Source organism: Arvicanthis niloticus, chromosome 9, assembly GCF_011762505.2.
Source record: "Arvicanthis niloticus isolate mArvNil1 chromosome 9, mArvNil1.pat.X, whole genome shotgun sequence".
Classification (NCBI taxonomy): Eukaryota; Metazoa; Chordata; class Mammalia; order Rodentia; family Muridae; genus Arvicanthis; species Arvicanthis niloticus.
This window is the reverse complement of record NC_047666.1, coordinates 36,830,974-36,858,258: the sequence shown is the minus strand read 5'-3', so window position 1 is coordinate 36,858,258 and position 27,285 is coordinate 36,830,974. Positions and strand designations below refer to the sequence as shown.

The following is a 27,285-nucleotide window of genomic DNA, read 5'->3' as shown; positions in this document are numbered from 1 at the left end:
TGGTTTGATTTACATGGAGAAATACCAAATGATAGGAGAATAACACATTAAGTCTTGTTGTCTATGTTCAAATCCTTCATGTAGTTAATCCAGTTTAAATTAATCCTGTTTAATCTAGACATAAAAGCAGGCAGTCACCACCCACAGAACACACATTCTGAAGGAATTCATCCAGGACACCAGAATAAGGAAATCTGAAGTCTCTTGCTAAAAAGATCTTCTGCTTGTCAATTCTGTCCCTTCCTGTTTTTCAGTCCACTTGGAGAGGTGACACCAAGTTGCTAAAACGTATGCCTAGAGCTGTAACTGCACTGTCCTTATTGTGAGTTTAAGTCACTTCAATTCTTAATTTTCCGTTTTCCCATCTGTGAAATAGAGGTGACGATTATGACATGACTGCGGACCAAGAGTTTGGCCTGAGCTTTGCCACCCTGGGACTGTGGACCTTTGTCCTCGAAGACTACTTTAAGGGATTGAGTGATGACATCATGATGTGTCATCAGGAGGTCATCCAGAGCCTCCTGAAACTGCCATTCTGTGCTGGGCACCCAGAAGGCTGGGCCAATCCTCCTGGTCAATTCTCTCGCTTAGGGTAGATGTTTCTGGTCACTGCCCATAGAACCTGTTTTGTATTGTGTTGATTCAATTACACCGGCTCCTCACCCACTTGATAGGTACAGACTGCTGCCTTGGTGATTTAGTGGGTTTTGAATGGGAGACATTTTTTTAAAAAAGTAGATAAGCCGGGGCTCTGATTCTCTATGTAGCCGAGAATGGCTTTGAACTTCCCATCAGACTGTCCCTGTCTCCAAAGTGTTGAGATTACAGGTGTATCCCACCACACCTGGCTCATGCAGTATTGGGGCGGAACCCAGGACCTCATGCATGCATGCCACAGTCTTTCTGCCAACTGAGCCATATCTCTGTCCTCAGAGCCTGAGTGTATTTAGTACGCCTAACTTTCTGAGCATCATAGGCTGGCAACCCAGTACGGGTTGCTTACTGTGCTTGGCTTCATAACTGACTAAGCCCTCCTGCTTGCCACTGCGTCATGAGAAAGATTCAGTAGCACCTAGCCAGGGAAAAAGGTCAATACTGAACATGAATTACACCTTCATACCATGCCAAATCGATAAATGTGTGAGTTCATCTTGTGTGAGGGATTGATTGTGGTGGAGTTTTGCCATTTTTTCCTGCCATTTTTCTCTAGGAACTAGGACATGGATACAACTGAGCAGGCCCGGGGACATGGCTGTGTGAGTAGAGTGCTTGCCTAGCATCTGGGAAATCTTGGGCTTGACTCCTAAACTGCCGAAACTGGCTGCGGTGGCCCACGCCGGTCGTGTTAGGTGAGGGAGGACACAGTGGTTCAAGGTCTTCCTAGCAAATAAATGCCAGCCTGGGATATATTTCTTAGACCTTATCTAAGAAAGAGAAGGAGAAGGGGAGAGGGAAGGAAGGGCGTGGGATCAAGTCCAAGTGAAGAGGATACTAAGCCAAGTTTACTACTGAAGGCCAAATTCCACAGATTACTGAAAGAAGCAGGAATTTATTTATTTCCTTACCTTGCAGAGTTGGGAGTCCACCCAAGGCCTCATCCAGTCTAGGCAAGCACACTACCACGGAGCCACAGCCCCACCCACAACACAGGATTGGATATGAGGAGTATCATTCTGTCTGCCCAGTAGGAAACTGGTGCATACCCTTTAGTGTTTAACCCCTGGGTGTTATCCACACCTGCCTAGCAGTCAGGGAAATTGTGTTTCTAAGCAGTAACCAACATTCTTTCAATAAGCACATAATTTAGATAAGGTGCTATCTCTAAACACCTCAGCTCAGACAGTGGTTTGATTAGCGCCTGTTATAACTATTTGCCAGACGTGAAAGTACACTTTTCTATTAGGGATTATTAAGCGTCTCCCATTCTTCATGAGAGGTGGGAACCTGGAGGGGTTGTATAGGGTTTTAACTAATACAGAGAAGAAGGGACCCCTCAGCAAATCCTCTGCCAGGCTATGCCAAGGACTAGCAGGTATTAGGAGTTAGGCCCATTCTCCAACAGTGCGTCTTTGATTGCATGGAACATGGCGTTAAATAGAATCCCCAGTTGGAGGCCTGCTTGCAGCCCTTCCATTCATTTCTGCTAAGTATTTGTACACTTGCAGGTAACAGGCCTCCTGTCTCAGGCTCCCAAGTTCTGGGTTTCTATGCATGGGTTCTCATGGAAAACTCAACCAAGAAAATTAACTAGAGTTTTGGTTTTATTTAATCCACAGATGCATGCTAGATGTTAATGTTAAAAGAGGTCCATTTCCAAGTTAGCTTTTTGAAAGGATTTGTTTTTATTTATGTGTTATGTGTATTTACCCTTACGTATGTTCATATATGAGTGCAGGTGTGTGGCCACAGGATCCAGAAGTGAGCACTAGAGTCCCCTGGAGGTGGGATTACAGGTGGTTGTGAGCCACCCAACCTGGGTGCTAGAAACCGACCTCTGGTCCTCTAGAAGAGCAGGAATCTTTCTAAACCACTGAGCCATCTGGCCATCCCCTCAAGTTAGTTTTGTAAGGAACATGAAGCTTCTGCCGACATTTCTACTTGGTCCTTGAATTTAAACTTGTACCTTCTTATGCACCTTGGTTCTGGGTCTTAAGTGCTAAGGCACTGATAGACCAAGTAAAATGTGGACAGGGCCTGGGCTTTGCCTTGGTTCATTTTCTATTTTAGCTTTTTATTTGAGGGGAGAGGGTCCCGTGTGTTCTGTGCTGGCTTCATCCGCTACATCATTCAGGATGTCCAACTTCTGTGGGCCTCCACGCCTGACTTGTACAATGCTAAAGACTGAACCGATGGACTTGGTGCGTGTTAGGCAAGGGCTCTACCAAATGAGCAACGTGCCCAGCCCTGTTTTGTTTTCTTACAACTGCCCTAGAAACCCAGGCTTTCCCCCCACACAGAGCACAAACAGCAGTGATTGTTTTGTGCTAACAAGTGCGTGCTGTTAATTGCGGACACTCCCTTCCATGCCAAGTCCGGCCAATGGCAGGTGGCTTGCAGTGTGCCACAAGCAGGTGCTCCCAGTTGCTGGGGTGGCTTTCTCACACATGTGCTTCAGCACACGCTTTGGTTTTGCCAACCTGGGGCTTCCTAGAAAAAAATAAAAGAAAGAAAAAAAAGAAAAAGAAAAGAAAGATTGGGGATGTCACATTCCAACAGGGCTTTCTGAGCTCAATGGGATGAAGCCCAGGGAAAAGAGCTGAGAATGTGTAGAGAGATCACTACTTGAATGATGACTTCGGTGGAGGGTCAGAACAGCTTCTTTAAGGAATATAGAAGGAGAATTCGGGAATGCCCAATAGTGGGGCTCAGATTGGGCGATCAGATAAAATGTAAGCCTGTCCTTTAAAAATTCTTTTAAATCAGATTTTATTTATTTTAGTGTGTGTATTCGTGTGTGCATAGGTACACACATGTCACAGTACAAGCATGGAGGTCAGAGGACAGCTTCTGTTGAGTTCTTTACCCTACAAGTCTGGGCATGTAACTCAGATCTTCAGGCTTGGCAGCAAGCCCCTTTACCCTATGAGCCATCTTGCTCATCTGCAAGTCTGTTCTTTCCGATTCCCCTGTAATGACAGAGAGAAGCCTGTTGGTGTAGTCACCGAGGAGCAAAGTGTAGATCTCTTAGCTTTCTATCTGACTGGGAGCTTGAGAAACCAGTCCCTCATGACAGTTCTGGTCAAGTACTTCTTTGTAATCACATACCCATCACCACCAGGGTCAGGAATGTCTAGCCAGGACTAGTGGATTTATGGCTAGTGAAAGGCAGAGACATCCCCAGAAGGTCTCCTCACCTCCCCAGCTGCTCTCAAGCCCTCTGTCTGCACTCAGAGGTTGATCCAGGTTCATATAAACAGTACTGCCTGGACAGCCATAGGGAGGGGCCCTCTGCTTTGAGGCTAGCCCTAGCTATCCCTGCAAGCAAACTTCCAAGCTTCACTGGGTTCCAGGCGTCCAGTCCCCAGGAGGGTGGACAAATAGTCACTCAGCCACTGTGGTGCGCTCAGACGTGAAATCCTGTTTGGTTCTAAATTCTAACCACAATTGGAATTAACCCTCTGGAATAATGGTCCTTTGCTGGATTCCCTTCTCAGCTGTGGCTCCGCCTTCTTGCTTTAGCATCATGGCACTCCCATTATAGGTGGGAGCTCATCCTTTCCCAGCCCTTCCTTCCTCCACTTGCTGTTTGGTGGGACCTATTATACTGAAGAGTGTGTTAAAATGCACAGGCCATTTACAGCACAAATTAGAAACTGCACATACACAGAACACAGCCCCCAGGACTCTCCCCTGTCATCATCATGTGTCTCACACCCTCCCCCTTGCCATCCCTTCTCCCACCTCCCCCTCCCCCATCTTGTGCCAATACAATGCCATGTCTGTTCTCAGAGGCATTCACATGCTGTCTGCCTTCATTTTGCTTGCTTTGAACCTTCTGTATATTGAATTGTTTGTTGTTTGGTTGTTTGGTTGGTTGGTTTTTGTTTTGTTTTGTTTTCAAGACAAGGTCTCAGTAGGTAGTCCAGACTGGCCTTGAATTTAGAATCCTCCTGTGACAGCCTCTGGAGTGTTGGGATTACAGGAATTCACCATAGTACCAGGCTGTGATATTTATTTCCTCCATGTTAATCAGATTCATCCATGTTATATGTAGCTACAGTCTATTTCCTTTGCTATGTGCTGTTCCATTACATGAGGGGCTGTTTGTTTTGGTTTTTGAGACTGGATCTTATGCTTCTGGGGTCTCTGAGGACTCATTATGTAACTGGGGGTGACTTTGAACTTCTGACACTCCTTGCCTCTACCACTGGCATGCTAGGACTACAGCTATGTGCTGCCACCCCCACTTTATGCAATGTTGACAATCAAACCCAGGGTTCATACGTGCTAGTCAGGCATTGTACTAAATTATACTTTGTGCCCATATTATTGAATATTTGTATGTATGTATGTATGTATGTATGTATGTATGTATTTTCTTGTGTGTATGTCTTACTGTATGTGTGTGTGTTACTGTAAACAATGCTGGTGTAAACCTCACCCAAGTCTGTATATTTCTAGGTATGCAGATTTCCAAAGGGCCTTACTAATGATTGACCCCCATGAAAACCTGGATCAGAGCTCCCATTGACTTTTACCTATAGATAATTTAGATAGAACCACGGTTTCAAAAGTCTGATTGTCTGATGTTTATCAAGATCTCACTGGAGATGAATCTGCTTTTCCTGGAATTCTAAAGTTGTTGAACATTTTTCTTCTATCTGTTGGCCATTTGGATTCCTCCTTGGCAGCAGTTTGTTGAAAGTTTGACCTCATTTATCTGCCAGACTGTCGGCCTCGTTCTTCCTTTGATTCTTTCATGGGCTTTTATTGTTGTTGTTAATGTTAAATGTCAAAACTCAGTATCCCTTGATATCAGCGATGACTCTCTAGATGTACCCTGGTGTTAAGTAAAGTTTCTGTAGGAAACTCGGATCACGTGGTTATGAAGAGTGTGTGTTCTGTGTTCTGCACAGCACCTCAGATTTGAAACTGGCAGAAGGGGGTCTTTCAGATAAAGAGAAGCAAGTCTGTGTTCTCTCCTGGGAATCTATGTGTTCCTTGAGACAGTTCTGATTCCATGTTTATATAAATTATTTGCATGTCTCTTTCACCCTACACTACTTACAATATATACTGATAGTTAATTATCTTAAACTGGAAGCCAAGTTAAGTTGAGAACACTCGTGTGCACCTGTGTGTACACACACACACACACACACACATACACGCACGCGCGCGCTCGCGCAAACTTCCAGTGGGCCTGCAAATGAACAGTAGTAGCCTGCTGGCATGTTTGATATGAAGGGCAGTTATTGAGTTAAATTCTGATATTTTGCATAAAACTCTGCAGAACTGGGCTTTTGTGTTTGCACAGTTGCTTGTTTGCCTTTACACACAATTGTCATGCAGCAGTCCTGTCTATCAGAAAATTAGTTCTCTGAGGTTAGGAAAATATGATCGATCGCCTTCCCCAAGCACCCGGTCTCCCTTTCATGCTATTAGACCTTCGGTTTGGGGCTCCACATACTGAAAAGCACACATTCCAGGCAGCCTCGCCACTAACACACAGTTAAGCATGGCCCAACTAGATTAATTAAGAAGAGAGAGGATTTCTGCTTCTGCCTACAGGCAAGAGTGGGCACTTCTTCATTCTTTATCACAGTGTGATGCTGCCCTGAGTTGGGCCATGTGACTGCTGATCACACCTCAGGGATGGCAAAATTAAAGATTAAAATCCTCAGCCGGGCAGTAGTGGTGCACACCTTTAATCCCAGCACTTGGGAGGCAGAGGCAGGCAGATTTCTGAGTTCGAGGCCAGCCTGGTCTACAGAGTGAGTTTCAGGATAGCCAGGGTTACACAGAGAAACCTGTCTCAAAAAACCTAAAAATAAATAAATAAATAAATAAATAAATAAAGATTAAAATTGTCATTCTTTCATTATATCCAAGTCTGACTTTATGGAAAGCAATGTCAGCAAAGGGTGAGCAGTAGTTTCCATTCAACCATGTGGTCAGCATTGCCAAAAATATTATTTAATAAATATCACAACATTAGTGGTCTCAGGTAATTCTGTCAAATGTAAGTTAATGTGTTTGGTATGTATGTATATGCTTGCATGTGAACATTCACATACAGGCCAGAGGTCACCCTCAAGATCATTCCACAGGAACAACGTCAGATATTTTGTAATCCTTTAATTCAGGGTTTCTTAAACTCGGCTCTATAAACAATGGCCTGAGATAGTTCTTTGCCGTTGGAAGCTATACTGTGCCCTGTAAAACAGTATTCTGCCCTCTATCCAAAACATACCAACAGCAGATCCTTCCTTAATTGTGACTACTAAGAAGGCTTCAGTGCATTTGTCTTCTGAGGAGCAAAATCCCCCCAAACTGAAAAATAGTTGGCTGTGCTGCATATGCTTTTAATTCCAGCACTCAGAATACAGAGGCAGGTGGATCTCTCTGAGTTCAAGTCCAGCCTGGTCTACAGAGCAAGTTCCAGGACAGCCAGGGCTACACATAGAAGCCCTGTCTTGGAAAGAGGGGTGGAAGAAAAAGAAAGAAAGAAAGAAAGAAAGAAAGAAAGAAAGAAAGAAAGAAAGAAAGAAAGAAAGCCACTAACCTAAAGGCGTTCTCTTTCTTCTTTTTGTTCTTTGTAGACTATTTTTTCAAGCTTTAAACTTAATGGAAAATTGATCAGTGAGTGCAGACTTCCTCTCTAGCTCATCTCCTTCCCACCCATGACATCTCCTAATAGCAATATCTTGCAGCCATGTGGTACATTTGTGATAAAAGTCCACAGAGAAGCATTGGACAATCTACAGGTCTTAACACATGCACAGGGTCATACATGCTCCTTTACAGCACCATATAAATAAAATCACTGCCTTACACACCCTCACCCTCCACCCCCACGATTCATCTCTGCTTTGCTACTGAAGCAGAGTAGTGTATTGGTGTCCAGGAAGAACTGGTTCTAAGATCTCCCCTCCCTTTCTTCTAAAATCTGCAGACGCTCAAGTCCCTTGTATAAAGTAGTCTAGTATTTGCCTGTAACCCACACACATTCCTGTTTACTTTGAATCACCTGTCCATGAATTATGCTTACCACAATGAAAATGTTATGTAGGTCACGGCTACTGTATTGTTTACACCATAATGATCAGGAGAAGTCAGCCTGTGCTTGGCACAGGCTCAGGATTTCATAGTTTCAATCTGTACCGTGGCTGGCTGAGTCCATGGGTCCAAAGCCTCTGCATATGATCATCTTACTGTTGGCTCCTCTCCTTTAAAAAAAATAATATTATATTTTTACTTCTGTGCTATGGGGGGGCGCTATGCACATGTGAGTGCTGGTGTTTGTGGGGTTCAGAAGAGGGTGTTGGATCCCATGCAGCTGGAGTTATAGATAGTTGTGAATAACCCAAGATGGAGGCTGGGACCCAACTCAGGTCCTCTGTTAGAGCAGTGTATACTCTTAATAGATGAACCATCTCTCCAGCTCCTGCTGTCTTCTCTTTAAACTGAAACTCTTGAAATAATCCCTACACTGCTTTCCTATTAATGTGTCTGTATTAGTTGCCACCCCACATACACTGTGATTGATTAGTACAGAAGGCTCTTAACGAGTGACTATTCATTGTTCAGCATGATGGCTCATGACTAACCTTTAGAAATGTATTGATTTATCCAGCCAGCATTTCTAACAACACCACATTTTACAACGAAGGAAGATAGCATAAACATCATATTTTATGACTGGGAGAGGTTCTGGCTGTCTAGAATAGAAATCAGACTTGAGAGATTTTGGCAGAATGACATCTCCGAGACCAAAATTCATGTACGAAAATTCCAGCAGACAGTACTTATCATTGGAAACACATAGTGATTTCTCTGTTTAGGTGCCAGACACAGAATGTGCTTAAGTTGGCAGCCATGATGAGCACCAATGAGCTCAGTGTTTAAGATGCTTGCCTCTGGGTGGGACATAGGACCAAAGCTATGTTAAATAGTCAAAGCTCCAAGTATCTATTAGTACTTACTCTCATCTGTGAGTTTATTGGACAGAATAGTAGATACAATGCCTCCTTTTCTTCCCCCACTCCAACTTTTTTCTCCTTTGTCTTGACTGCATTTTTATAACTTTTTGAAGTTATTTCTCATTTATTTTATGTATATGAGTGCATATGTGTGTGTGCCTACTTAACTGCCTTCAGAATTATGAAAAGGGTCTCACATTCTCTGGAACTAGAATTACAGATGGTTTTGAACCTCCATGTGGGTGCTTCAAATTGAACCCAAGTCTGCTACAAGAACAAGTGTTCTTAACCACCGAGCCATCTCTCCAACACTATTCATTTTTATAACTTAAAAGTCAATGGGTACATTATATGGAAGTTTTTCACATTAGGCATGCATGTTACACTTATTGCAAGGGAGTGGGTAAATTGATGAGAAATAACAACTTCTAGAATATTAAAGTCTCATTGCCACAAAATTAACTGTAAAACAAAGTAATTCTAGGTACTGACCTTGGAACATGGGTTCTTAAAATATGCCTTGTGGTTCACCTGCATCTGAAATACAGCAGTATGCATGGGTTGTTGGTGTTGAGCAACTGCAAAAAGCTCTGTCCTAGCCTGGTAGGTGGTAGCTCCTGCCTGGTACTACAGTATTAGAGAGTCAGAGACTGGAGGATCATGAACTTGAGGCCAGCCTGGGCTACATAGCAAGACCCTGATCTCAAAAATCAACAGAAGGAAGTAAGGTAGGGTATGGGAGTTGAAGAACAGAGCATGAAATTATTAAGAAAATAAATAATAGTCCTAAGAGTTGACAGCTGACCTTTAGTATGAATAAAATGGATTGTAGTATATTTTGATTTTTCTGGAAGTCCATCTGATTAGGTGCTACTACTTAGTTTCCAAGTGAGTAGAGAGAGTTGTTCTTCTGTAAGAAGAGGAGCCAAGAGACTTTTTACTTCCTATAGTGATGAAGAGAGCTGAGTCTTTCACCTTTAGGTAGGCCTCAACACTTCTCTTAGGAAAACACATCCAGTGTATGTGGAGCCCACTTCAAGTTCTTCAGCATAAACATCTGGCAAAATTTACATAGATATTGCTGCCATTCTTCTGTTATCCCCCTACCATCCTCCAAATGCAATTGGCCCACCCAACCATCTTTGGAAAGTTCATCTCTTGTAGAAATCTCTAGAATAGATAAGACTAGAAAACAAAGGAGAAGCCTCTCTTCTTTTTTTTTTTCCCAAATATTTTTAATTGTATGTGCACTGGTGTTTCATCTGCATGTACGTCTGGGTGAGTGTGTCTGATCCCCTGGAACTGGAGTTGTCTCTAGATAATTGTGTGCTGTTGTTTGGGTGCTGAGAACTTAACCCAAGTTCTCTGAAAGAGCAGCCAGCGTTCTTAACCACTGACCCATCTCTGCAGGCCCAAGGAGAAGCTTTTCAACTAGGTAACAGGAGTGAGAAATATCTAATACTGAATGGTAGGCATGGGCCACACAAATGGAGGATAGGTGTGGTCACACAGGTGGAGACCATGCTTTGGTCTCTGGTTTGTTGTTCTTCTTCCTCTTTTCTTTCTCTTTGGGTCCCTGCCATCATACAGGTGTTCACTTGCTCTGTGAGGTCTAGGTGAATGATACAAAAGGAAATTCACTCTGAACCCAATGTACGGTCCTCTACAAGGAGGCTCGTGTGCTTCAGTATTATGGGAAATTCTGTGGTTCAAATGAGATGAGCCCCATAGTCCAGGCATTTCATTTCAATACTGGGTTTCCAGTTGGTGGCTGTTTGAAGAGGCTTAGAGATATGGCCTTCTTAGAGGAAGTATGTCACTGCGGGAGAACACTAAGGTTTCAAAAGACTCTCACCATCTTCAGTTCACTCCCTGCTTCCTACATTCAGTTCCAGATGTGAGCACTCTGTTTCTGCTTCAGCTGCCACATCTGGAGCTTGCTACCATGCTTCTCTGCCACCACGGTGATGATGGACTCTTATGCCTCTGGAACTGTGAGCTCAAAGTAAACCTCTCCATCTATAAGTTGCCTTGGCCGTGGTGTTTTATCACAGCCACAGAAAAGTTAGCAATAGGGGAAGTTAATGAAAAAAAAAAAAAAAAAAGCCTAAATGGTAAGTTTTAAAGCTTGCCAGTGTTTTCCTTTGCACTTGGTGGAAGGATTCGTATTAGTTACTTCATTGCTATGACCAAATACCAGGCAAGAAGCAACTTAAAGAAGGATCAGTTTATTTTGGCTCACAGTTTGAGGGTGCATCCGTCATGGTGGGGAAGGCATGGCAGTGAAGTCATGACAGCAGGAGTGTGTGGCAGCTGGTTGCACTGTTTCCATAGTCAGTGAGCAAAGAGAGGTGGATGGTGGTGGTCAGCTGGCTTTTTCCTCTTTATCAGTCCATGACGTCAGCCAATGGGATGGCACCACCCACATTCAGAGTGGGCTTTTGCTCCTCATTTAAGCCTTCCTGGAAATGTCCTGACAGGCACCCCAGATGTATGTTTCCATGGTGTTTCTAAATCCCCTCAAGTTGACAAACCAAGTTAGCCATCACAGGGTGTAAGGGGTTGTGCCTTTGCAGAGTTGAGAATGCCCAGCATTCTAGGGCCATCTAAGATGGCGCCTTGGGAGGAGGACAGCTGGGAGTTAAGGTTAGAACACAGTGGCTAAGAACCTGGCCTTAGGATCCAAGCAGACTGACTTCAAATGTGTTCCTTTTCTACACAGTAACCATGAACCAACAGAGCCAGCATCTCTGAATCTCACAGCTTTACCAGAAAAACATAAAGAATAATGATGCCTTCTGTATGAGAAGATTGGCACCCAGCCTACACGAGGACAATAATGCCACTAAGGGCACTTCTTAGTGCCTAGTACTTAGCCTTTCAACAAAGTTTAGCTGATAGGAAGAGAGGAAGATGTGGGCATTGGGGAGGGGCAGAGTTGACAAGACTGTGTGGACACCATGGTTCTTGGGATTGTGACCCACCTTTTCATGTACGTTTCCTAGGACCTAATAGACTTTCTAGAATCATGCTTCCTCCTTCCTTGAATACTCAAGGGAAGCTAGAGAAATGTTCCTCTCATAACACATGTCCAGATCTCACTGGCTCATATTACATGTTCTCTACAAAGACCACACCTTTCTTGCGACCACTAGAATTTGTCCATTTTATATAGCATTTTTATAATTTTATAAATTATAAAAATTTATAAGATTTTTATAATTACTAGTTTTATAATTATAGAATGTCCAAACAGTATACAACTATACTTTAGTTCACTGTGGGTGATGTGAGAGTTCTTTTGGGTTTATCAGAAACATGTTCTCCCTTCGTCCTATATTCGAGAGATTTCTGCAGAGACTAACTTTCCAAAGCCAGCTGTGTGGGTCTATTGACCTTCAGAAGATGATAGGGATAGGAACAACAGCAGTGTCTATGTAAACCATTTTATTGTGGGATGTCTATATTGAAGAACTTGTAGATGGTCTGTGAGTGGTCCTGTGGAGACTGATGCTCCAACACGCTGAATATCAGGAGCTCCTGGAGGTGATTAGGGTGACGCTACCACAACATGGAAACATGTATAGTAGAATATAAAGATGCTATGTAAATGTAAAATATAAAAAATGTCTTCAGTACCATTCAACTTACATAATGAAATCAATGCTCACAGAAAGTATTGGAGACTTCAACGTATCTGATGCAGTTGTCTCATAGGAGGCGGTCTCTAGTGAGTAACAGGGACCAAGGTCCTACAATAGCCATTCAGGTTCCTTCATCAGAAAGCGTGATTGGATGTCTCTCCAGGTGACAGTCTGATATTAATACACTGTTTCTTTCCAGCGATGAGAATGCCAGGAAAGACTTGAAGACACTGCCAGTCTTTCCAACCAAAACGCTTCAGGAACATCCATCGCTCGCTTACTGGTAAGCCAGGACAGCCCTGTGCAGGACAGCCCCGTGCTGAGGTCAGGGCCTCTACTGTGCACTGAGTACTAGCAGGAGATGAAAGAGAATCACTTTTTTTCTTTCAAATTACTTGTACCCCTTGTAAACTTAGTCTCAAAAATTATGAAATAAAGATGATAAAACATCCCATTTTGATAACTTTGAATATGAAAGCTGGAAAACACTTTTCAAATAATACGGTGAAAATAGATACAGAGCCTACACTGGATTCGGACTCTGGAAACTTCTGGACAAATCTCTGTTACATGAAAGTTTCTTTAAAAAAAAAGTGGGGTGGGGTGGGAGGCTAGGGGTGAGGTGGGGTGGGAGGCTGGGGGGTGAGGTGCGGTGGGTTGGGCAATGATTGATCTCAGAGTGATGTCTGTAGTCTCATGGCTACACCGAGGGTGGGACTGAAGAGCTAGCTGAAGTGTAGGGTAAAGTAGGGGCTGAAGAAAGGCTGAAATTTCTAAGTTTCTCCTCTTACAGGTAAGATCAGAGGCTTCTCTCTACAGTACAGTGTCCAAAATGAAAGAATATTTCAGATGGTATTCAGACTCAAATACTTGTGTTTTCCTTAAGAAAAAAAAAAAGTCTCATCCCAAGCTGCCTAGAACCCTTTTCCATAACTCAGGGTGACCTTGAACTTTTGGCTTCTCTGCCTCCATCTTCCAAGTGTTGGGATTACAGGCATGGGCCACTATGCCGGGCTTATGTGGTACCAGGGATGGAACCCAGGGTTTCGGGTGTGCTAGGAAAGAACTCTACCAACTGAACTATATCTGTTTTTAAATCAACATCAGCAGAATAGGTCTTAATCTCAAAATCACCTTAGCAATGATTTCCAGCTAGCATTTACTATTTGTACCTTGTATCTAGTATTATGGATGTAGAATATTAGTTTTCCATTTGAGAACTTCATCTTGTTTCCTTTCCTAATAAACGGCATTTTAAAATGTGAGTGCAGACCATATACTTATATAAAAGTTAAAGGTCACAGTGGAAATGGTCACATGCTGATTAAGTGGGAACCCACAGAAACAGCAGAAGATGCCGCTTTGCCTCCCAAGTGAGGAAGTTCCTCTCAGGTTCCCAATGGCTGCCTAAGAACATAGAAATGGAATCTGGATGTCAGAAAAACGCATGTCACCATGCTTATTTCCCTGTTTTGCAGTGAGGACAGAGTGATTGAGCATTATTTGAAAATCAAAGGTCTCACTCGGGGTCAAGCCGTGGTCCAGTAAGTATCATTTTTCTTCTTGTCTAAATATAGTTTTAAAGAAAACATCTTTGTGATTCTATACATGGGGGTTACCAGTTCAGATGCTCTCCAGTGTGGAGTATGTAACAGGGAAGAAAATGTTGGCCACCCAGGAAATGGTGAGGTGATTCTGACCACAGGTAAGGCAACTTAGCTTTGAGTTCAGAAATGATGGTGCCAAATGTTTCAACATTTTCAGAGAGAAGAAAATTCACTTTGTGACTCTACTTTGCATGGAACTCACGATACACTTGCTGTTGGAGTTCTGTTTCCTCTTACTACCAAGAACAGACCATAGTCATTACTTAGAGAAAGAGAGAGGGAGTGAGGGAGACAGACAGACAGACAGACAGACAGACAGTCTCATGTACACAGGCTGACCCTGAACTCACTAAGTAGCTAAGGATAGCTTTGAATCCCAGACTCTCCCTGCCTCCCAGCTGCTGGGACTCTAAGTGCCACTACACCCATCAACTGCCATATTCTTTGACTGTATAGAGGTACCATTGATTTATTAAGAATTCTTCCCTTGACATAATAACTTCTAAGTTATTGAAAGCTATGAAAACCAATCTGCTATAGTCTGTGACTGTCCCAGTACCCAGCAACTCCTGAGGGCTGTAACTTTATGAGAAAGCATATGAACTGCTGCAAGTGGCATAGGTTGTGTGAGAAGTGAGACAAGGATGCAGGTTGCCTGTCCCCTGATGAGGACACAGTCTTCTTCACTCTCTTACTCCTTCACTAGTCTTGGTTTCACAACACACTGTGATGCTCAGGGTGGAAGGTAGAAGCCAAGCAGTTCTAAGGTTGAACCTTGACATTTCCATTTATTGTACCTGTTTCCCAGGCCAGGTGTGGAGGAGAGTGCCGGGATGACGCAAGGATAGAGAGATCGTTTCCCTGAAGGATTTTAGTCAGGCTGGCGTGTGCGTTAGGAAGGGTTCTTATTTAAAAGAAGCCTGTTGACCTCTCTTGGTCCTTGTTGCATGGTGACAAACACTGACTGTTTAACTTGGTTAATGTTTGTCTGTGGGGCTCCAGTCCCTGCTCCAGGCCTGTGCACTTGTATCACTGTTTGATGTTGGCACGTTCACCTACCCCCTCATGCCCTTTATGTTCATTTACCTGTAGGGCAGTTACCTAGGAAATTACCAAGTTAGTGATTACATGTCCAAAGAAATTAATCTTCGAGATGCCATTAAAAAATTCCTTTCTAATTGGAATGAACATGATCAAAATATGTTGTATTAAAGTTTCAAATAATAAATAAAAACATTATTTTATCTTGAGGGGAAAAAAATCCCCTCCAGTTAAATAATGATTTCATTTCCTTGGGGATGGAGACTTCTTACCCAGTTCAGCCCACTCTTTAAAGGTACACAGTACCTTCTTGAACAAAAGTAGAAGCAGTGACATGTGCCACCATACCTAGCTCAAAAGTTGACCCTTATTGTTTGCATATTAAGTGTTTGCCTTAAAAATATTTATAATGTAGAGCTGGGGAGATTGCTCAACAGTTAGGAGAACTGGCTGCTCTTCCAGAGGTCCTGAGTTCGATTCCTAGCACCCACATAGTAGCTCTCGGCCTTTCATAATTGTCCTGTGGATTCTGATGCCCTCTTCTGGTGTGCAGATGTACATGCATACAAAATACCATATGCATAACATGCATAAATAGGCTACGTATGTGACACATACCTTTTAAAACAGCTCTCCGATTCCTGGGTTAGCCTGGTATACAGAGCAAGAATGTTCAGGAAAGCCAGGGCTATACAAAGAAGATATCCTGTCTTAGAGAGAAAGGAGTAAGAGAGAGAGAGACAGAGACAAAGAGAGAGAGGGAGGGAGGGAGGGAGGGAGGGAGGGAGGGAGGGAGGGAGGGAGAGAGAGTATAAATAAATAAATTTAAAGTTTGCAGTGTTAACACAATCTATCTGTAAGTTGTAGAAATGTTCACTGTATGTGTTTTGTTAGAAAGCCCCTGACCTTTGCGTAAGGCACAAACCACATTACTCTCTACAATGGTTTACTACGCTATGTTTCCTTGAGTCAAGGAACTTAGTCGTGGTTAAAGGAGGGAAGCAGAAGCAAATTGTGTTTCCTGAAATCAGTTTTTCCCAAAGGACCCTCTTACTGTTTTGATGAGCTTACAACGTGTCCATTTCTTTAGGTATATGAAAATAGTAGAAGCCCTACCAACCTATGGAGTCCATTACTATGCAGTGAAGGTAAGCACTTCTCATATTCCAGAGTTTCCCACAATGCCCACCAAGCACTGCAAGTCACTGAACAGCATCTAAATATGTGTATAAACTGTGTCTAGAATTTGCAGTGTTTTAAATTATTGTTTAAAATATATATTTACTTTATTTAAGTATCAGATGGTTGAAAGCCACCATGTGAGTGCTGGGAACTGAACTCTCATCCTTTGGAAGACGCCAGTTCTCTGAACTACTGAGCCATCCCTCCAGCCCTCAAATTTCAGCATTTTAAATAGAATTGTTTTCTTAATGTTTTAAGTCTATTACTGTTTGTAGCAAATTATAAAGCATATCATATAAATAAAAAGCATATCATTTTTGCAATCAGGTGCTTTCCCAGATGTATTCTTTCTTATCTCATATTTTTTCTATCTATCTATCTATCTATCTATCTATCTATCTATCTATCTATCTATCTATCCATCTCTTCCTCCCTGCCTGTCTCCCTTCAACCATGCTCCCCTTGCATGCTGGGTATTGAACCTAGGACCCGTGGCATGCTAGGTCCATACCATATCACTGAGTCCACCTGCCATTCTAGGCCATCCTCATTATCTACCCTTAGTGATTTTTGTTTTCCGTTATTTGCCTCATGAATGCTCTTGGTTCTTTATCTGCTCACTCCTCTGTGTGACAGTCACACCAGCCTTCAATGTTTATGCACACGTCCATGGGAAATGCTGAAGATTTTGCAAATGTTGCATTATCACACCCTCATCAGTGTGCTTTGTCTTCTTGTGTTTATAAACAGGAAGAAGCTGGCTAAGAAATATTTTGATAGTAAAGGATGCAGCGTAGATAAAGGGAGTTTTGTTTGAGAGAAGCATAATTTCATAACTGATAAGCTTTTCAGTGACTTTCGATGTCATGACAATGTTGAAATCTTTACCACTGCAGATGTAGGGAAATCAGATAATGCACACTTTCATATTGAGGCTGCCTGTGCTAAAAAAAAAAAAAAAATGTATCCAAATTTAATCTTAATTTTCGCTGATTCTGCTTTGCATATACACGCATGCCTGACCCTAAATGTTTCCCTCTGTCAATACATTCTTTTCATTGGGAAAAAAAAAAAAGGCCCAATAAACATACATTTATAATAGAATATCATATATATCTGCTCTCCACATGTATCTCAGACTGATTATTCAATGCTGGTGTGGAGTTGTCCAATTCCCCAAAAGGTATTCTTACTTCTCCTCCGTTCATTGTTAATTGTGCTCTGAGCAGTAGGGCTCGGGAACCTCTGTTTTTCTCCTGGTAACCCCTGGGAAACTTCCCAGCCTTTATAGCTGGTGATTTAACTGAGAGGACAAAGGTCTTTTTAAAAAGTCATAACTAACTTTGGGCTGAATTAATTCTTGGTTGAATTCTATTTTTTTTTTTTTTATTCTCTCCAAGATTTAATCAAAACAGTGATGCTTTAGTCTTTGGGATGACAATACCTGCATTATTGGCTTTGCATGTGTGTTTCTTATTTGAAGAAAATATCTTAACAAGTTTTGCAGCATGGTTCTGCTTACCAACACGGATTTATATTGGCTTGTTAGTACTTCTTAAAGAAAGAAAGAAAGAAAGAAACAGCATTTCCCATCCAGAAGACTTAACAGATCTTGGGTCTCATGTATTTTCTATCTTTTTAGGATAAGCAGGGACTTCCATGGTGGCTTGGGATCAGCTACAAAGGAATCGGCCAGTATGACTTACAAGACAAGGTGAAGCCTCGGAAAGTAAGTGTGAGCCTCTGCAGACATTTAGGGACCTTGAATGTTCTAGAACTGACAACGTCACTTTCAGCGGCACCTTGAACACTCTTGAGTAGTGAACTTAGCTAGGTGAAGCTATGGTACAGAGGCTACTCACGTTCAGTGGAGCCTTTTATCTTATTTTATTTTTTTTTTTATTTTATGTATATGAGTACACTGTCATGGTTTTCAAACATGCCAGAAGAAGGCATCTGATTCCATTATAGATGGTTGTGAACCACCATGTGGTTGCTGGCAGTTGAACTCAGGACCTCTGGAAGAGCAATCAATGTTCTTAACCGCTGAGCCATCTCTCCAGCCCCAGTGTAACCTTTTAAAATGACTCATTTATGCACAATCTACCCAGTTCTATCTTTTCATTTGTTCGTTGAGACAGGCTCTTGGGTGGTATGAACTGATCTTTCTGCCTCCCCCTCCCAAGTGCTAGGATTACATGCACATGCCACCACACCGGGCCGTATCTGCCTGTAAGTTCCCCGAGTAAGAACCTAAACTGTACACCAAGGTTGGGATATGAAGCTAACCGAAATATGGCTACAGCCCCTACACTTTGGTTCAAATCCAAAGATTCTGTGATGATTATTTCCCAATGGAACGGTTATAAGCAATCTCTCTATAACCACAGCTATTTTTGCTTATCTTCATTTTCATTGTCTTTTATAGCAAATATAGCTGCTTTCTGAAAATAAAAGGGGGGGGCTAAAGGGCCGGGATCTATCAGATTTGGGTTTTCCAAAGCTAAATAAGTTTCTATTTATCATTATATCATTGTAAACCTGGTATTTGAAAGGCAGAGATAAGAGAATCAGAAGTTAAGTCATGCTCAATTACGTTCTGACTTCGAGGCCAGCTTGGGCTATATGAGATCCTGTTGCCAAAAAGCAAATAAAAATAGGGGGGAACACCTTGTTTATGAAGCTTCTACTCTCACCTCAAGTGCAGAAGATGCCCATTGTCACCTAGTATGATTTGATGAATCTGTATAGTCATCCAGTGGCCATTGGTCTCCTCATGTACAGTGAGATAAAACCTATTCACGCTGTTCTGGGTGACGTTCCTACTCTTCCTTCTTATGCTCTGCTGCCATCCCTGCAGGCTGTGGGAGTGAAACAGTGGCCTCTTAATAACAAACTATGGTTAACTGACCTGCCTTATCACAACCCAGCATCACAGTCGAAAATAACTCCTACATGTCCACCTGTCTCCTGCTATGTTCTTTATAAAGCAACCCGAAAACTAACCATGCTCTGTGTCTTCTGAGACTCCTACCATTGAGCAATGGTCACAATTGTCCTTGAGTTATGGAAACCAAGCACCTTTCTTGTCCCCACTCCATGGTTATGACAACACAAATAATATGAGAGGTCGTGTTGGGCAAGCATGGATTCCCTTCCGATTTCCATCCAGCTCTGCCGGGCCAGACTAGTCGGGCTTTGAGGCTGCTTGTTAGAGGAGTATTAACAAAAACAACAAGGCAGCATCCAACCACCACAGCCTCCTGTGCTTGTCATCAGCTGGCTGGCAGTTTCTGTCAGCCCCTGTGAGCAACATTGGAATAAAGAATGCTGGGCTCAGATCCGGGGGGGCCTTGCAAAAGCCAGGCAATCGCTGCTTCCCAACCCTCCTGCCACTTTTAAAACTTCCCAGGGTTCCATTGTGCGGAAATACATAATCTTTTTAACAGGTTGTCTCTCACGATCCTCCAGTCCACCCTCCACCCAATTTTGAGATTACAGGTTTGAGCCACCACACCTAACTAACTACCAATTCTCTTCTGGTGGACATTATAGTTTCCACTGTGGGTGGGGCAGTGGGCTGAGGGTACTGAGCACAATAGAGTCCCAGCCAAGCCCTTGCCTGTCATGGTTTCTTCAGGCATAGCTCACCTGCAGTGTTATGTTTTTGCTCATTAGTCAGTCATGAATTTTACCTTTTTAGTAAAGAACACGTAAGAGTCTTGTTCGGTTTTGCTAAACTTGTGTGCAAAATAGAACTTACATCCACTCACAAGTCAACTTATAATCAACTAGCATAGCCTTATAAGTACGAGATTCTCACAACATTGAAAATGTTTCTTTTTTTAAAAAGGAAACCTCAGCATTCCTTCCACACGCGGCGCTCTTTCCCCCCTTTCCTTAATAAATCTCTGCAGTGCATAAAGAGACACAAACGAGCCCTCCCCACGCAATGGTGAGTCAGATGTCACAGCAAACACTGAGCTTAATTTCCTCTCTAGTGACCCCGATTCACAAGCCTTGCCCCACATTCACAGCTTCATAAAAATCGGTACACACTGCTTCACACCGATCATAATCGGGCCGGCCCGTTCGTCTCAGAGTCTAGACAAGGGTCAGCAGCCACTTCCTGTGATCAGTCTGCAGTTTTCCTCTTTCCTTTTCAACGTCTGCCTCTCCCTTCTGACAAGATGTTAGCTCTCTCCTTGTGCTGTCTTCCTTGCCCTCTCCTCTCCATCATTTCAGGGGGCCACTCTGGGTTGCGGTTGGCACCCTGCTTTCGTTTGTTGAAATCTGATGGTGGATCTTGCCTCTGTGCACTTCTTGCTTTCTGTAACCTACTGATTTGAGCTGGGGATAGGAGTGTGTTCTGCAAGGCTCTTTCCTGGCCAGCTTGCACATGCTAAAAGGATGCATAGTTGAAAGGGTTGTGAGCAGCCACACACAAGAAGGCTCATGCTTCAGCATCTGGGCATGGAGCAAGTTTTCCAATGCCCAGGGAAGAATGGAAGTCATGCTGACAAATCAATGGCCATGTGCCTAACTTGATGTAAAAAAGCAAACCAGGAGAGAGACATACCAAGAATTAGAAGCTCATACCAAAAGACTGGTTTTAAAAGGGGTTGTTTAAGGCCTGTTGGCAAAGGCCTGCAATTATTACCTCTATATGTCAGAGACCATGTTTGTTTTACTACCAGGGCACTAACAAGCATTTTTCATTTGTTCTAGCTTTAAGTTTTTGCCAGTCTTGGGGTTGGGCAAGGGTCCAAGTGGTTTTCCTTCAGTGAAGCACGATGATCCACCCCCAAGAGTTGAGGGGACGTCCTCCACACAGGCCCTGATGTCTATTTTCTCTGTGATCTTGGTTCTGTATATGGATTTGTGTGTGTATTTGTATGGATATCTGTGCCATGCCGAGGATCCAGCCCAGGGACTCCTGCAGACTAAGCAAGCACTCTACCACTAAGCTATATCCCCAGTTCTTATTTGCCCTATGATCCTGGGTACAGTTTTCACCTCTTTTTTGTTGTTGTTGTTGTTGTTGTTGTTGTTGTTGTTGTTGTTTTTATTTCTTTTCTTTTTTGTTTTTATTTCTTTTCTTTTTTATTTGTTTATTTATTTTTTATTGGGTATTTTATTTACATTTCAGATGCCATCCCCTTTCCCCACTTCCCCTTCCTAGAAAACCCCTATCCCATACCCTTTCTCTTTTTTGCTTTTATACAATTTTTTAAATGTTAACCAAAGGCTTTATAAGTTTGGTAATGCTCAATATCAATCAGAAGTGTAACCTAATACCCAATCTAGATATATCAACTATCTTTGACTGGCAGAGACCTGTGAACATCTGCCTCCATGTCTGTCCCCCCTCTCTCTTTCTCTCTCAATACCTAGCTCCTCCTCTCCTTCTCCTCCTCCTCTCCTTACTCCTCCTCTCTGTACTCCTCCCACCTTAGCTCCTCTGACATATCACCCTTCCTGTTAAAATAAAACTTTTCTCTCAAAATACAGTTAGAGTATAACTATACTAATTTATGTCAGTAAGGTGCAAGATAGACCTAATACCCAGTCCATCATTTTGTTGACTAAGCAGAACCTCTGTCATCTCTCCTAAATAAAAGACTTAGTTCTGAACCTGGCTTTTTTTTTTTTTTTTTTTTTTCTTGGCTTTAGGATGAATGTCAGCTGAAAACCATCTTAAATCTTTTCTCTGAAAGTAAATAGCAAGGATTGGCTATGAGACTATAAGTTTTCAACCCCATCAGAAATCCAGAATGACTGAGTTAACTGAGATTATGGGAAGCATAAAGCATAGCTTCTAAAACATAGCCAATTTATAGAGACCGCTGAACACCTGGATAGTCCCTATACTACAGAATGTTGGAGCATCTGATCTTCAGCCTTCTGGCCCAGGGTCATCTGACAGACCTAGTGATGCAGAATTATTAAGGACTGATTACTCTGTCTTGGCAGATATAATCAGTCGACTATTCTGCAAGTGTGTCCTTTTCTGGACAGTATTTTGTCTGTAGATGGAAAGAGGCAATTCTTGCCTAGTGGCTGTCTCACCACAATTGGAATAACTCCAAAGATGCTCAATTTCTTCTTAGAATCCAAGACAGGAAGCTGTCAGGAGCAGACGGGTCTCTAATCAAAATGAACATTAATACAGAAATGTTTGTAACGTCAGTTCTGTGGATTTCTGATGTTTTGAAAACCAACTATCCATGTAAGGCAATCTGGACTGTTGTCTGTTAACTCCTCTCAGCTATTTCTAAAGAAAATACAGAAAACTCCCTAACAATAAACTCAAAGCCATGAATTTGCTATAGGCCCTTAACTCACAGTCTAACCATCTCAAATAAGTTAAAAAAGTTAAAGAAGGACTGGGTCTAAGCCTTGTATTCCTAAATGTGTTATACAGGTGCAATGCCTATGATAGTAACAATATTCATCTCACTTTTATATTAATAAGAAGCTTGTACCAATAAAAACCTTAAATTTGAAATCAAAGTAAATTTTGTACCATTTAAGAAATTATAACTTCATCTTAATAACAATTATACATATTTCTACCAGTAAGTTATGGCTATGCAATAAATCCTAGCTAATCCTCCCTGTTCCACCAAAACCACTACTTTTCCCTAGAAAGACAGCCCAATATTAACCACCTCAGTCCCCAAGCCCAGGGAATAGGGGTGCCGACTCTTCATTAACTTCTTCAAGCTGATTATGGATGTTGAGATATTAGAAGAGGAGTTGGGGGAAGAATAAATTGATAAGCCTCTGACACTGTGTCTTCACTGCATCCGGCTGGAATTCCAGGACATCAGAGGTTCAAGCAGGTCTGCTCAGCTTGCCTGATGAGTAGATACACCAAGGCTATGTATTCTGCAATATACAATTCTCAAAACAAATTTTAGTATCAAGATAATTTTTTGTTTGAATTCTGGAATCTAATCTCCTGGCTTCCTGCCTCTATCATGTCTAATCCATATAATTCTGGGAGTTTCTATGAGGGTGTGCTCCCACCATCCTCCCATTCCTGCATCCCTGCTCTCAAAATTCCCCAACACTAGGGAATCCAAACTTTCAGGCACCAAGGATCTCCATTTCCACTGATGCCTAACCCCTTACCCCCCTCCAATTACTATGAGGGTGTGCTCCCACCATCCTCTCATTCCTGCCTCCCTGCTCTTGAAATTCCCCAACACTTGGGAATCCACACTTTCAGGCACCAAGGCCCTCTACTTCCACAGATGCCTAACCCCTTACCCCATCTTTCCTCCTCCAATTACTTTGAGGGTGTGCTCCCACCATCTTCTCATTCCACCTCCTTGCTCTTGAAATTCCCCAACACTAGGGAATCCAAACTTTCAGGTACCAAGGCTGTCCACTTCCACTGATGCCTGGCAAGGCCACCCTCAACTACCTATACAGGTAGAGCCATGAGTCCCTCTTTTTGTGTTCTTGGGCTGGAGACTTTAGAATGGCTACTCCAGCTTGTTTCTTAGGACCATTTGCTTGAAAAATTGTTTTCTAGCCTTTTACTCTAAGGTAGAGTCTGTCTTCGTACTGAAGTGGGTTTCCTGTATGCAGCAAAATGCTGGGTCCCGTTTATGTATTATGTATTTGTCCATTAGTCTATGTCTTTTAATTTGGGAATTGAGTCCATTGATGTTAAGAGATATTAAGGAACAATGGTTGTTGTCTCCTGTTATTTTTGTTATTAGAGGTGAAGTTATCTTTGTGTGGCTATCTTCTTTTGGATTTGTTGGAAGAAGGTTACTTTCTTGTTCTTTCTAGGGTATAATTTCCCTCCTTGTATTGGAGCTTTCCTGCTATTATCCTTTGTAATGCTGGGTTTGTAGAAAGATATTGTGTAAATTTGGTTTTGTCATGGAATATCTTGGTTTCTCCATCTATGGTAATTGAGAGTTTTGCTGGGTATAGTAGCCTGGGCTGGCATTTGTGTTCTCTTAGGGTCTGTATGACATCTGTCCAGCATCTTCTAGCTTTTATAGTATCTAGTGAGAAGTTTGGTATAATTCTGATAGGTCTGCCTCTATATGTTACTTGGCCTTTCTTCCTTACTGTATTTAATATTCTTTCTTTGTTTTGTGCACTTGGTGTTTTGATTATTATGTGATGGGAGGTATTTCTTTTCTGGTCTAGTCTATTTGGCGTTCTATAGGCTTCTTGTATGTTCGTGGGCATCGCATTCTTTAGATTAGGGAAGTTTTCTTCTATAATTTTGTTGAAGATATTTATTGGCCCTTTAAGTTGGGAATCTTCACTCTCATCTATACCTATTATCCTTAGGTTTGGTCTCCTCGTTGTGTCCTGGATTTCCTGGATATTTTGTGTTAAGAACTTTTTGCATTTTGCATTTTGCATTTTATTTGACAGTTGTGTCAAGATTTTCTATGATATCTTCTGCACCTGAGATTCTCTCTTCTATCTCTTTTATTCTGTTAGTGATGCTTGTGTCTATGACACCTGATTTCTTTCCTAGGTTTTCTATCTCCAGGGTATTCTCCCTTTGTGATTTCTTGATTGTTTCTACTTCCATTTTTATGTCCTGGATAGTTTTGTTCAATTCCTTCACCTGTTTGGTTGTGTTCTCTTGTAATTCTTTAAGGGATTTTTGTGTTTCCTCTTTAAGGGCTTCTATCTGTTTACCTGTGTTCTCCTCAAATTCTTTGAGAGTGTTATTTATGTCCTTCTTGAAGTCCTCTGTCATCATCATTAGAAGTGATTTTAAATCTGAATCTTGCTTTCCTAGTGATAGGGGAAATTCAGGACTTTCTTATGTGGGAGAACTAGGTTCTAATGATGCCAAATACCCTGGGTTACTGATGCTTATGTTCTTTCGCTTAGCCTTTTGCCATCTGGGTCTCCTTAGTGCTACCTGCCCTATCTCTGACTGGAGCCTGTCTTTCCTATTATCTTGGTTGTATCAGAACTTTGTGGTGGGGGTAACTACTGGGGTAAGCTCTGGGGCCCAAAATCTGCTCAGTGCTCAAGCTCAGACAGGATACTGCCCAAATTAGAGCACCTGGGATCCCTGCTTCCTCTGGGTTCTTGGAGATTGGGGGCAGAGCTGCCACCCAAGATCTGCTCAGTGCTCTGGCCCAGACGGGAAGGAACCTCAGTTTTCACCTCTTTAAAGGTGTCTTCCTCATCTTGCACAATTGTAATCCCACTAGCTGCAGGGGAGGGTGTGAGAACTGAATGAGATTCTATTCAGCTACCAGCAGATAAGGACAAATCATTCCTTGGGAGGGAGGAGGGCAAACAATTAAAGAGAGTATGTGAAGTATTTTCATACTGATGGAGAAGGACCCAGTACTGCTGCCGAGCAGTGCAGGTATATTAGAAGTCCCTATTTTCAGCCCCTATTCCATACTTGTAAACTCTTTTCTCCCCTATGTGTGACTCATAACGCATGAAGATATGCTTGCTATCTATGACAAGAAAAATCATTAGTGACTTTATGACAGGTTCTCGAGTATCCCAGACTGGCCTTGAACTTGCTGTTTAGCTAAGGAATCTTGAATTTTTGATTCTTCAGCCTTCAACTAGGGATCTGAGTGTGCACTATTATACTCTGTTTATATAAAGCTGAGGTTCAACTCCAAGGCTTCATGCACACAAAGCAAGTACCCTACCAACTGAGCCAGCCCCTCTTCTTAGGGCTTTATTGCTTGTTTGGCATTTTTAAAAGAATAATTAATGTATATGAGCACACTGTCACTGACACACCAGAAAAGGGCACTGGATCCCATTACAGATGGTTGTGAGCCATGTGGTTGCTGGGAATTGAACTCATGACCTCTGGAAAAGCAGCCAGTGCTCTTAACCCCTAATCTCTCCAACCCCTTCTTTAGCATTTTGAGAGAAAGAAAATGTCTTTCACAAGGAATTGGATGAGTAAGGCTCATGGATGTCATATATATATATGTCATGACCTAACTCTGGCTCTATAGTACAGACTTCCTCTGGAAAACAGAACCTGTAAGAGAGCAGAGGTGGGGGACCAATAGGGCACTTCTACTCAAGATATCTCCTAACCATCCTGATGAAATGCCTTTCGAGATTAGCATCTTATTATATCATGGCATGATAAGAGATCCTTGCGGCGAATATCTTCACTCTTGGCCTTTGGTTAACTGATTTTTTTAAAAAAAAAACTGTTGGAATTTCCTCGTTCCTGGAGGCGGATGTGTTAAGCAACACACACAAAGTCCTTCTGTTCCACTGTTGTAGCAGCGCTCATTCCTGTACCGAAAGGCAGCAGCTTGATTATGTGTATAATCCCAGACATCATGACTGTTTCAACTTCACCTTGCTCTTCCCACTGCCAGCTTGTCACCCTGGACCACATAGAAGGTCCTTCTATCCCAGAGTAGGATTAACGCTAGGAGACCAGGAGAGCACTGTCTACACCAATACAACCCACTGTCTGGTGTCGAAGAGAAACACTGGATTACAAAATGTGGCCAGAGGACCAGTCCATCCTGTTTGGAAAGTGGGTAATTAAGCTTCAGCCACACCAATAATCAATCTGATTGTTTAAACCTGCAGAGCCAGTGGGAGGAGACCGCCAATCCTATCACATGGATTTGAAATGAAAACCAGTTCTGCATTCCCACTGACCAGCTGGGACTTGGAACTGCCAGTTAGCCTCTCTGCCCCCTCATTTTCTCATCTTTCAGGCTGGGAGAATTCTCTCTCTGCTCTTACCTCATGGTGCTGTAGGCATCCAGTGGGCTAAAGGAAGTTGTTCAGAGTGCATGAGTCCCCCTTACTCCATACTTTACTGCACAGTAGGACATCCCTCTCCACCTCGCACTCAGTCCCAGTTAGGGGCTGTAATTCTGTAATGAGGACTTTCCAGTTGAATATTGTTGGAGAAGGTGAAAGGCATTCTAGAGCAAGCCCTTTCTCCTTCAGGAAGTCCCCCTCTCATTGCAAGGAAGGCTGGGAGGAAGCATTGTCTTCACGCTGGCAGGCTGTGGCCAAAGCTATAACTCAAGTGGTTTTGTTACCAAAAAGAAATGTAAAAATACACTCTGGAGGAAGTAATCATGGCTGCTAACTTACCTGTTTCTCTGAAAATATTCTAGAGAGATGGTTGGTGGGAACAAGTAAAGAAATCATATGATT

General features: G+C 42.5%; 1 protein-coding gene across 4 annotated transcripts in view; it reads left to right on the top strand.

The window, feature by feature from the left end:
* Window positions 1-27,285, top strand: part of Frmd4b (FERM domain containing 4B) — a 326,911-nt gene that overhangs the window by 268,671 nt on the left and 30,955 nt on the right. For all 4 annotated transcript variants that reach the window (XM_034511455.2, XM_034511453.2, XM_076940161.1 and 1 more), the window contains 4 exons: window positions 12,486-12,569; window positions 13,765-13,830; window positions 16,025-16,082; window positions 17,759-17,845. In XM_034511455.2, the coding sequence (XP_034367346.1) occupies window positions 12,486-12,569; window positions 13,765-13,830; window positions 16,025-16,082; window positions 17,759-17,845 (295 nt within the window). The remainder of the gene's footprint in view (window positions 1-12,485; window positions 12,570-13,764; window positions 13,831-16,024; window positions 16,083-17,758; window positions 17,846-27,285) is intronic.